Here is a 12,928-nt window from a genome sequence, read left to right on the forward strand (position 1 = left end):
TTGTCAACCCTTGCCCTAGGGGGTTTCCCAGAGCAATCTAAAATAATGCATATGTTTCTCTACTTTTATGAACACTCTGCTGTCTCTTCTTCAAATGCACGTGTGTAGTTCATGTATTTTATACTTCATTTTATTTGTTGGTGTATACCAAAGAAGCTCAACATCCCAGCTGAGTTCCCATGTTTAACATATTTGGAACATAACTGATCTCTCTGGCCATAACCTGTTTGATTCCAGGTCACTCAGGAATTTTCCAGGAGTTGGAGGATAATAAAATGGATGAGCCACGTCTAACAGAATGGCCAGGAAACTGTACATCTTATTTTATCTTGAATAAGGAAGTTGAATAGCAAAAAGAATAATAAAAACCAAATATTCCTTAGGGTATATGCCATTAAGTCAGGGGAAAAACAGCTCAAGAGTTTTCAAAACACACACAAACATATCCAGGGCCATTTTCCCACCTATTACAAACTAACGACTACAACATAGAGTATATTTGTTTTATAAATATATTACTGTCTATATACATATAGATACGTCCATAAAAGACACGTTAAATAATTATCTGTATAAGCAATACTACTTTGTTTTTTTTTTGTGTTTTAAAATTACACATTCTATTAAAATTATCAAAATAATTCTTTAAAAATACCAGGAATAAAGCCAGTAAAGAGTTGCTTTCCATTCAAGTGGTTCTAAATCTTATCATTGGTCATCCAGACTCCAGACTTGGTTGTCCATGACTCAAAGCAACAGTTCAATTAAGGAAAACTTAGCCATCAAAAGCGTAACATTCTCCCATTTTTAATACTTCTTAACAAATATGTATGCATTATGTATATATATATATATAAACACTCTTTTTAGTTATATTACATATTCTCATAAATGAATTTTCATAAAAACACAAAGTTCAAGTTTCTACCAGTATCAAATATTTTATACTGGTGTGCATTTCTTTCAAATGTTTAGGTCAATGACAAACTCTATGAGGATACAGTGATCACAAAAAGGAGATTGAAAACTTAGGTGTCACATGCAAGAAAGGAGGAAATACTAAGGGCCAGAATTTGGCCAGTTGGGTACTACTCCCTCTGTACTAAGACACAGAGACAACAAACCGGCTAGTTACTGTGTAAAACAGTCAACTGTCAATTATTCAGGGGCAGAATATTCCAATCTGAATCCTCCTCTTCTATCAGTTGACCACTTCTGGCAGTTCTACTACTTACTAACATACCTCTCTCCGGTTATTTGTTAGCAAGTCTGAAGATACGATTAAGATGAAAGTTTTGGCTAAAATGAAGTTTTGGGATCAGCTCTGAATTTAATTAATGATGGATCCTTTTACTTATTGCTTTAGATAATTAAGAAATTGCTGCATCTAAAGTCAGCCAAATATCTCATTCTTAAGCTCTGAAAGCAACATCGGTGCTTCAAAAAAAAAGCACAGGTGGGGTGGGACAAATTGCCTGTTGACATAAGAAAACTATTTCTTTTTTGTGGTATGCGGGCCTCCCTCTGTTGTGGCCTCTCCCGTTGCGGAGCACAGGCTCCGGACGCGCAGGCTCAGCGGCCATGGCTCACGCGCCCAGCCGCTCCGCGGCATGTGGGATCCTCCCAGACCGGGGCGCGAACCCGGTTCCCTTGCATCGGCAGGCGGACGCGCAACCACTGCGCCACCAGGGAGGCCCGAACCCGGTTCCCCTGCATCGGCAGGCGGACGCGCAACCACTGCGCCACCAGGGAGGCCGCAAGAAAACTGTTTCTTAACTCACAGTCAACTACACTGCAGGATTTCAGCGGGGCTCTTCAGAGCTATTCACGTCAGGCCACGCGGCGGCAAGCCCCACTGTTTTTCCATAGTCTAAAATCTGGGAAGCAATGAGAGATACTTAGCTACAGACATTAGGAGGTCAAATTAAAGGGTGTGTTACACATTTCACCGAAGACCTCATTTAAAGAAATTTCATAAAATTTGGCAGAATCTTCAAATAATTCAAATGCAAAAATTAAGAAAATGGAAGCAAAACTTACTTATACAATTTAAAAATGATTTCATACTTAAAAAAAAAAAAAGCAAGCTTAGAATAAGACTGAGATGAAAGGTACTCCACGTTTGTAACTCTACTTTTGGCACTGGGTTAGCATCTACATTAAACTTGTTACAGAGAGTGACCGACAAAATCAGGAGAACGATTTCACAAGTGAGCAGGTCGCTCAGAGGACGCCACGGCGGGTCCATGCGGCCGTGCCCGTATCCTCTGCGGGCGCAGCGAGGGGCACCTCACCTAGCAGGCGGCAGCAGCGACTGTGAACCCCACTTTCCTGAATTAGGTTTGCTGAACATGGTTCAGATTATTGGATATGTCAATATGCACAATGCCTTTTAGAAGCATTTACTGTAACCCAAATCCTACTTCATGCGACACACAGTGCCACACGAGTAGTGAAAATGTTGTCCTAGTCAAAGGTGCTTGGACGTTATTTTCAGGCAGCATTTTACCTTTATTTTAAGTTAAGTTCACGCTAGATAAGTTTTAGGAGAAAGAAAATGCCAATAAATTCATTTAATATATTTTAATATATAAAACTAAGACAGACACTTTTATTTACCTAAATTGTTTTTATTTTCTACCCTATTCTAGACCTCAATTTTACTTTAAAAATTTGTATTTAAATAAGGGATAAAATGTTGCCCAAAAGTCTAATCATAGTTACACATCTGTGTTTTAACTAGATCTACAAATCAAAATAGTTCTTATAGTTAAAAAGATACAATTTGTATCAACAGTAAAAGGTACTTTCTGGTTTTTCAGGGCTTTACTTCAAACTGTAGCAGGTAGAATAATAAGGATAACCAGGGCATCTAGGCACACTCCAGAAACAGATCGGAATGCATCTGTTACACTAAGTAAAATTCAAAAACTGGAGGCAGCAGTGAAGTCGTGTCAGTCACACAATTGTCTGCCACTGATTGCATCATCTCTCTTCTAACCAGCGACAGAAACGAATCCACGCTCAGCAAAACCCATGACTTTGAAACCAGAAATATCCCTTACTAATACGAGAACAGACTTTAGTCTGTATCTAAAACTACACTATTTGTGGCAAGAATCTGGCCTTAATAATATAACAGGCCCCCCCAAAAAACTACCTTCAGGAAAATGGAAAATATACAGTATCTTACAAAAATGTTAAGTTACCATTTACAACTCCTGCATCACCATTTCTATAGTGCAGTATCAATAAATGTTGCATATCCTCAACACATAAAACCACCTCAGGCCAGCCTTGATAAATAGCAGGAAAGCTAAAGGGTATATTAAATATAAAAGTTGCATTGAGAATAATTAGATTCATTAAAAACAGGCAAGTACTGCAAAAGGGTTATTTTATCCAGTATTGTTGTGCCCCAAAACAAAAAGACAAACACATTAAAAAATACAGGTTAATGGAAGTCTAGGAATTCAATTCCATTTCTACTGTCCAGAAGCACATCATAGCTGGATAACAAAGCTCTAAACTGTAACAGTTGATGGCTTTTGCCTTTTTTATAAAAAAAAGATGGAAACAATTTTTTCCATTGATTGCATCTGCTTTCCTTTAAATCAACCATATTAAATTAACAAATTACTTAACACAAAAAATCCAAACGAAAATAAAACAATGAAAAGTGCCATACTGTAAATCATTCTAATATATACTGTTACCCATTTCAACATAAACTGGTAACTTTCATTTTGTTTAAAATATAAAGTCAGTCAGTGCTGTAGTATATCTTTGTTTCTATAAATAATGATTATAGCACAAAGAAGCCCACTTTCCCCAAATAAAAATAACTTAAAAAGCTGTAAAAGATTCCAATTATGCTTGGCTTGAAAAAATAGTTTGCTAGGTCTAGTCAAATGTTCAACATTCTGAAGGTATTGTAATTGCTTGCAATTGATAGACAAACACCAAGTTAATAAAACATGAAACAAGGATAAAAAGTGCTGCATATAAACCCCTGATGCACCAAAGATTAATATCAAAGATCACAGATACATCTAATAAATCAAACTGGAAAAATTTCCAGCCAAGGATATAGCTTTAAAAAGGAAATATTAAAAAAAAGTTTGAATGTAAAGCAATCCCATGATACTTCCACTATGTGGGGCTATACATACAGATTCCATGATACAGTATTTCACATAAATGGATACTATATAACCTCCTTGCTGAGAAGGAGATCACATGTGCTATTGTAGCAAACCTCCCTCAGCATTTGAGCTGAACAAAAAACTACTAAACACCACAAAGATGCATCATCTTTCAATAACCCAGCTGTGATTTCTCCACTAAAATGGCTGCAGCCAGCTGCTGGGCGTCTGTCATGTGAGGGTTCCTTTTCATGACAATTCTCACAAGGTCAGGCGGGAAGATGTTGCACAAGTTGATATAAATCTTTTCTCGGCTGTCTTGGTACCGGGGGGGATCTTGCGGCACCCCGCAGTACGGGACGCGCCAGGTGGGCTCCGGCTGCTCAGGGAGGCTCTGGAAGGTGAACTGCTCATAACACGGCTGCGTGGAGGTATCAGGCAAAGAATAAGTCTGCCGGTAGCCGTACACATCGATCCCATAGCTCTGCCTATCCCAGCTTCCCAGGCCTTCCTGGCGGGCATAAGGCTTTCTTTGTCTGGAAGGAGAACTGTCATACAGCCGAGAGTCAGAAATGCTGTCTATTCTCGTGGCCACTAAGGACCGCCCTAGGTGTGGTGCCTTCGAGTGTGCTGAACTCGGAGGAGACGGGTAATCGCCAGGATAGCTGGACCGGGCCCCCACGGCGGGGTGCTGCAGGTGCACGGCCAGATGTGGGAGAGGAGGTTTGTGATGGTACTTTGGTTCTTCGTGACTGTAACTCTGCCCTCTGGTTAAGGGGTCGTGGAAACTCTGCAGGAAGGGTTGAGAATTAAGGCGGCTGTGAGGGTGCATGTGTTGGCACTTCAGACTCTCCTCCAGCTGTGGGTCAGGAGAGCTGACGTAGGAGCGGTCACTGTACCCCACATATGAGTCACTGCTCCCGCAGCTCACGCTCCCTTCGCTGCTGCAGTCAGAGGCGACAGAGCTTATCCTATAATCTGTGTCTAAGGAGAAACGCCTTTCAGGACTTCGTGGGCCTGAGATACTCAGATTTGAATATGCATTCAACATGGAATAATATCCAATGTCGACAGGCGAGTCACATTTTGGATACTGTTCATAAGGCATTGGCGTTCCATGATTTTTGGTTGCCATCAACATTGGAGGATATTGTCCCTGTGGTCTTTGATCCTGAGGTGGGAAATGAACTCCAGATGGAAGGCCATTGCTTAAAGACGTAGTGCTTTGGGGTTTTGCGGTAGAAGTAGCCGGTATACTAACTAAGGAAGGTACAGACCTGGTTTCCAGTTTGTTTTTGGTGGGAAGCTTTTCCTCTAGGTCTTGGTAGACTTGAGTCCTTATGCTTGGATCCGATTGCCTCTTTGGAGCACCTCGCTTGACATCGGAAGTGCTGTCGGCTTTAGTGCTGCAGGGGACACTGTTGCTTTTCACCAGTCCTCCTTCATTTGCAGTTTTGGCTGCTGTGTTTCTAGACATGGCACGCAGTTCATCAGCCACTGACCGCTGAGGCTGACTGCCCCTTTCCGGATGATAATATTTGCACTTGTGTCCATAGGTACACTTCTTTCCTGTGAAGAGTAAAATCAGTTAGGCAAAGGGCCATTCATTCCACCAGACCCCGGACACCCAGTGCGGCATTGCTCTTTTAACGTGAAGAAGAAACAAGGGCAGAAATGAGAGCTGTGCTCACTGCTACTCCGCTACTTGTTTCTGAGAAATGCCGCCTTTCAGTCTTCCCCCGTAGGCACTATCAAGAGCAATAAGAAAGTTGGCTGAATGAGTAACAATCACCTCCAGAGTTTTGGTTAATACTCCGTGTCCTTAATTCCTACCTGCCTCTTCTCTTCCACTATGACTCTGCAATCAGGTAGGACATTCTGTTTTGCAGGACACAATGTACTGCTGTGATGTGACAAAACCAAACTAATCTGATGTGTAGCTAGATGAAAGAACTCCAAATTTTTATCTACCTGAAAACTTACTTCATGTAGAGTTAACCAAAACCATGTTTTAATTCAGGGAAATGCATATGCATTGAACCCAGCTAGGTAAAAATAATAATTTTTTTCACATAGACTTTTTCTTAAATTGAATTACATTCAAAAGAACCACATACTATATGCCATCCAAAATTTATTTTTAATAGCAAAAGTTTAACAACATATTGTGTTCTAAAGGCATATATTAAATACTCATAAAGAAAGTTACCATATGGACAAGGCTGCTTTTTGTGTTCAGGAACAATAGGTTTCTTCCTCAGAAAATTATCCAGGCTTGGGCCATGTCTGCCAAGAGGGTCATCTGGGGGCATGAACCTGTCATGGATATAATACAAAATTATACCTAAGTAGGAGGCTGACAATTTAATTCTAAAGACAGAGTGTAAAGATTATTCACCCCAAGGTATTTTTTTTGAAATTTTAATCCAAGTATTTTGATTCAACATTTATAGGATAGGGACTTCCCTGGTGGCGCAGTGGATAAGAATCCGCCTGCCAGTGCAGGGGACACGGGTTCGAGCCCTGGTCCGGGAAGATCCCACATGCCGCGGAGCAACTAAGCCCATGCGCCACAACTACTGAGCCTGTGCTCTAGAGCCTGTGAGCCAAAACTACTGAGCCCGCGTGCCACAACTGCTGAAGCCTGTGCGCCTAAAGCCCATGCTCCGCAACGAGAAGCCACCGCAGTGAGAAGCCCGCGCACCACAACGAAGAGTAGCCCCTGCTCGTCACAGCTAGAGAAAGCCTGCGTGCAGCAACGAAGACCTAACGCAGCCAAAAATAAATGAATAAATTAAAAAAAAAACATTTATAGGATAAAAAAAATCAGTACAGGAAGTTTTCTTTTCTTAATGAAAACAAAATTAAAATGTTTCAAGCTGAACCCGTATTTGTTTTAATTCAAGTAAGTTTTGAGCCTACCATGTTCTAATTACTTCTTCCTTTACTTAGTCTTGGGATTTTGTAAGGACTTTAGAAAATGACTACAATGACATTTTAGGAGAAGTTTTATGAACATTAATCTTGTGAAGCAATATGAGGCAGGTGGGCGCCAGGAGGAGCAGCTGAGGGACAGAAGGGAGAGGTGGGCGAGAGGAACGGGAAGACTGAGACTACCCAAACACCTAGTACATGTCGGACACCCTGCACACGTCACTACATCTCATCCTTACAATATCCCCTTGAAGTGTCAGTTCCACGTTACAGATGAATACACTTTTCTAATCTAGGCTTAGATGAATTGAGTATTTTTATCTCCATTCACATGGCCTAGTCAAGATTCAATTTGTCTAATTCCACATTCATTCTCTTCCCCGTATAATAAGGTACTTCTCAGCTGAGATAGAAAAAAATCTTAAGGAAATAAACTTATTATTTTGGATTGATTGTCCAATGGAAGCAAGAGTTCATGGCATGAATACTGTAACAAGGTTATGACTGCAGAGTTCGACTACTAGTTATGTCACTGTTTGAACATGAAATAAACCAAGTGTTTACCCAAAAAATGTGAATAATGTTTGAACTCTTAAGGGAGTGTCAATATGCCTGAGTAATAACACTTAGCGACTATGATGTTTAATATTATTATAAAAACAATATGGCAACACGAAAAGTTTAAAAATAGAAGACAAAAATTACTCAATCCTACAATCTTAACACAATTATTTTCCAGTTACGTGTTGCATTTTAGTCATTTTCCCGTATGTACATATCACTTTACAAACACAGATGTAATTTTATGCTTTGTCTTTTTAACATAAATATTTTTCCATGTTTCTTAACAGCTTTCATAATCATAATTCTGAATAGCTGAATAATATTCCACTAGGAGATGTATTGCAATTTAATTGTTTTCTCTATAGTACCTTTAGTTGCCTTTGAAGTCTTGCAATTATAAATATACAGAAATGAACATATTTGGGCTTCCTTTTTTCCTCATTATATACTCTAAGAAATGAGATTATTGGCTTGAGAGGGTATTTTTAAGACTTCTGCTAAACGATGCCAAACTTTATTCTTAATGGCATAAGGCATACACAAAAATGTTTTTTAATTGTGTGAATTAAATGGGTGAAAAAATATACTCTTTGTAGATTTAGTTTGCATTTTTGATGATCAACAGGTGAGCTTTTCCCACATATTTGTAAATACAGTTGACCCTTGGAACTGTTTGAACTGTGTGGGTGCACTGATCCTTGGGTACTTATTTCTCAGGAGACAATCTTGTTCATGTCACCTGTCCATTCATCAACTTAATCATGACTAGTCTTATATTGCTTTAAATTTTTAAAAATCATATATTTAAAAAATCGTATATTTAAGTAAGCTCTCAATGCTCTAAGTCGATTTCAAAAGGCAGGGTTCTAGCCGTCAGTATGTTCTACATCTGCATCCTCTGAAGATGGCCAGTCTCCCTGTGTCAGTTACTCCCGGTCACTCAGCCGCAGAAGACCTGCTCTGCTAGTCACTTATGGGGAAGGGCAGCCTGCGACTCACACAGGGCCTCCCGAGGCAGGACTCTGCCGTTTTCTTACTCTCACTGAGGATTAGTGGGGACATCAGTGGTTGGAAGAAACTGTCTTAGGTCTGGTCAGTGGCAAAGAGAGAGGGCTTCTGTAGCAGCTGCCCAGGGATAGTTATATTTTCAGGGAAGCAGTGTTACTGTAAGTAAGTGGTTTTACTTACTTGTCATTAACAAATGAATACATTAATAGTCGCTCATCTATGAACTTTTTCCATTCTGGTTTCTCATTTGCCAAATCCCTGTAGTTATCATTGGATACAATTATACCATCCGACTCAAACGCCAGCTTCACGATGAACCTGTCATCATAGCACACCACTCGCCTCCCCTGCACTCTCCGGGACGGTGTGAACACCAGGATTTTCTCCTTCTCTAATTTACGTAGAACTTCTTGATCTGCAGGAATAATCAGGGTAGAATTTCTGTAATAAGTACATACAAAACACATCTCACAACCTTCATACAAAGTGAGTGTTTATAACATGAACTGGATACCTGTAACCACTTAATTAGGGATTATGATTTACAGGTTGTAGATGTAGCAAATTTGTAACTCCCAGTAATAGTTTTTCTTCAGGATTTTCAATAAAAAAGGTTTAAAAAATAGCCAAAAAAGTGAACCTGAAAAACATGAAAAGTTTAAAACTTTAAAAGCATAAAACCTGAACATGACTGAGCAAATTCTGATTTTCATTACATAAAGCTTTTGCTTGATAGCTGGAGCCCCCAGCTCTACACTGTGAACCGACTTCTCCCACATCCCTAGCACTACGCCATCCTAATGAAGCACTTGTGTTGGGTTCAGGTGTGAGCAACAGATTCTTGCCCCCAAATTTGTTTATTTTGTAGTGCTGTTTTTCTAACTAGTGGATGTGATGGTGGGAGAGTTTGAAAAGTAGAAGAGGTGGAGGTAGCAAAGGGAAGAGCCTTAAGATGCAGAAGTTTCGAAAAGGAAGGAGGCAGTGAAGTCAGAACTGTTGTTCTGGACATGGCCATTCTGCATTCTGTGTCCTTTCCTGTGAAGCAGGTGCTAACAAAGGCCAGCAGTCTTGTGGGACTGGACTGAGTGAATAAGAAATTAGAAGTGATTACATGGGGAAAACAGCCATTGATTAAATATGGACAGGTAGGGGAATGCCCATTTTCTCTTTGGTGGGCCCACTCTTTCAGTACTTTCTAATTCTACTGACTTGTTAGTGGTTTTTTAAAAAAAGGTGCCAGAACTCATATTTTGATTAATGATAAAATTCTCTCCTCACTATGCCTTCTTCCTACTTTTGCTTTTCCACTCTGACTTCCCAACCCTGTAAATTCCGGCACAGAGTGCTGGGTATAAGCTGACAGACGTCATGATTTTTTTTAAAACAAATGCTCACTTCTCCTCAATGCTTATTAACTGGAGTTACTAATTAAAAAAAAAAAATCTCTCTTTTCAGCGGATAATCACTACATCCCTACTCTATGGTATGTGCTGTCTAAGTGTCAATAGCCCTCAAGACGAAGAACACTTTCTCCTCAAGGAGGTCTCAGTTATTGGGCCGGACGAGCCTGTAAACTGGGAGAGCAGGGGTTGTGATCGCCACAAGTATGAGCAGGGTGCGGGGGAAGGCGGAAGGAAGGGTGACATGGGTCAGTTTGGCATACAGATTTCATGATGTTCCAGACAAATGAGTTCATTAAGACCAGAACTTTCGTTTAGAAAAGCAGCAGGGTAGAAGTGGAAGAAATATGAATGTCAAAGTCAGCAACTCGTGGATAAATCTTAGGTTCTGCCACTTTCTCTATCTGGCATTCGTGGTCTTATTGAACCTGCTCTGTCATGTCCTCAAATGCAGTTTGTAGGCCATGAGGAGTCAATGAGTTATCACACGTAAAAGCACCTAGTAGAGTGCCGGGCAAGCTCTCAATAAACACTGTGTCCTTCAACTTGATTTTGCCTAATAGATGCATGTAATTATTGATCTCTTTTGAAAATCACAGAAAACCAATACAAAATCAAAAGCCCAGTCTCAGCCACAGGATTTGCCATATTATAGTTATTTTGTGTGCCCCCTAACAAACATTTTGAGGGCAGGCGGCTCATTTATCTGTGTGCCCAAAAGCACTCAGCACAAGGACATATTAGCACATCAGTAGATCCTCAATAAATGTCTGTGAAAGGAATATGTAAGCTACTTAAAGATGTGTATTCTGAGGGCTTCCAGTTTATTCACTGTCCATGTTCATGCGTAATCCGTGGCCCTTTATTTGTGTTTACTTGTATAGGATATGCCTGGATCCTGGAAGTGACGGGAGGACTGAGGTGGTGGCCTAACAGTCATCACCATCTTGCTTAATTTGCATTTCTTTAGCAGCTAAGGAGGTTAAAAGGACACTAATTAGGAAGAAAATTAGTGATAATTAATTAGGATAAATAGTCCTAACCTAAATAAATATGAATTCAGTCTAGCTGGTAAGTTAACTGAATCTCTAGTTCCTAGCACAGTACCTGATACATAGCCTCGTGCTTGCTTGTTAAATATTTGTTCAATCAATGGAAGCCTGGCTAACGCGCTAGTTTGAATCTATATCTGAGAACTTTAAAATATTTCTTATCAAGTTTCTTTTTTGGTATGATGAAAAAAGACTGGACTATTCAATTTACCCGACATGATCTGGTTGAGGGTTTTAGTCAAAAGAATTATTACCTGGGGGAGAAAACACCTAACAACCTCGGATTACAGTGGTACACATTTTACAAAGTTAACTGCATACTGATGAGTTCCAGAGACCTGGCGTGCTGGTATCTTAAAAATTAAACTCAGCCACATCTCACACTGAGTATTACCATTTTCCCTTCTTGATCTCATATTCCCTTCACACTCAAGAAGCTTTCATCTACATGTTTAAATATTGTTTTTTTTTTTCAGTTTATCTTTCCCCTGATTATTAACGTATTGTAGTTTCCTGTAAAAAACTGGGAAAGTAAGAAAAAGTAAGAAGTAGGGAGAAAATAAGAGTTCATAAGGACATGACCCAGAGGCAATTACTGTTAATATTTTGGCATATTTCCTTCTAATCATTTTCTGTGTATTTTTTTCCTTCTATACACGTGTATATATGTATGTATGTATATGTGCACACACACACACACAATAACAAAGGCTGCCTTTTACGTAAGAGAGCACCTCCTGAGATCATTAAAAATTCTGCCTAAATATTCTAATACTACATATTCTATCATATAGATATATACTTATTTATTGAGCCATTCTTCTAATGAATGTATGGTTTTTTTCCATTTTTTTTTTCTAACTAATATTGTACTGAATGTATTTGTGGTCAAAAATCTTTGCCTGTACCTCTGTTTATTTTCTGGGGAATTATTCCTAGAAGGGGAACTAGTAGATCCAAGTATTTACATTTTAAGATCAAACTTTTCCCGAAAGGTTGTAATGATCTACATTTCTACATCAGTATAGGAGTAATTCCCGCCGGGCACTGAGTATTATCAGTTTTATAATCTCTGCTAATTTGAAGGGTAAAAAAATAACAGTGTTTAAAATTTTCATTTATTTAATTACTAATGAGGTTGAACACTTTTTCCTCTTATTTGGCACTTGCATTCTTCCGTGAACTGTCTATTCCTACTATGTTACCAATTATATACTGTTTTATCAGTGTGTAGGAACTCTTTATATGTTCAGGACATGGATTCTTTGTTTATTTGTTGTACTTTTTCTTAAGCAAATAAAAAATTTTCTCATTGTTAAGAGAACGTCGCAAAGTACAGAAGTTTGATCCAATTAAATCTATCTTTCCCTTCATAATTTCTTCTAAAAATTTTAATTTTAGAAAGGTCTTCCCCAGCCATTCAAAGACTATTTATAATCTCTAATGGAGATTTTTGACAATTAATTCTTCAACCATCTGCGTTATATGGTGTAAGATAAGGATCTAAATATGTATATTTTTTTCAAAGAGTTATCCAATGTCTTGGTACTGCTGACTGAATTATGTCCACCCCTCCCACGCTACAGTTTATATAGGCTAGGGTCTGATTCCATGGCTCTGGGCTCCACCATAACTTGTCTATGGATTCTTATTCTAATTTAATAAAATTTAATAATTATAGATAAAAATAAAATAATCTTCCCTTGGGGTACATAGTGGGTGGTCACTCCATTTGTTTTTATTTTTATTTTTATTGGAGTATAGTTGCTTTACTAGGTTGTGTTAGTTTCTACTGTACAGCAAAGTGAATCAGCTATACATATAT

The 12,928-nt window shown here is 39.0% G+C and overlaps 1 protein-coding gene across 2 annotated transcripts in view; it reads right to left on the bottom strand.

Annotated features, from left to right (window-relative positions):
* Positions 1 to 1,698: 1,698 nt before the first annotated feature.
* Positions 1,699 to 12,928, bottom strand: part of ZC3H12C (zinc finger CCCH-type containing 12C) — a 65,547-nt gene continuing 54,317 nt past the window's right edge. For both annotated transcript variants that reach the window (XM_024131254.3, XM_024131255.2), the window contains exons 4-6: positions 8,832 to 9,066; positions 6,355 to 6,461; positions 1,699 to 5,714 (exon numbers count right to left, since the gene is read on the bottom strand). In XM_024131254.3, the coding sequence (XP_023987022.1) occupies positions 4,318 to 5,714; positions 6,355 to 6,461; positions 8,832 to 9,066 (1,739 nt within the window). In that variant the 3' untranslated portion in view covers positions 1,699 to 4,317. The remainder of the gene's footprint in view (positions 5,715 to 6,354; positions 6,462 to 8,831; positions 9,067 to 12,928) is intronic.

Source organism: Physeter macrocephalus, chromosome 16, assembly GCF_002837175.3.
Source record: "Physeter macrocephalus isolate SW-GA chromosome 16, ASM283717v5, whole genome shotgun sequence".
In the NCBI taxonomy this organism is placed as follows: domain Eukaryota; kingdom Metazoa; phylum Chordata; class Mammalia; order Artiodactyla; family Physeteridae; genus Physeter; species Physeter macrocephalus.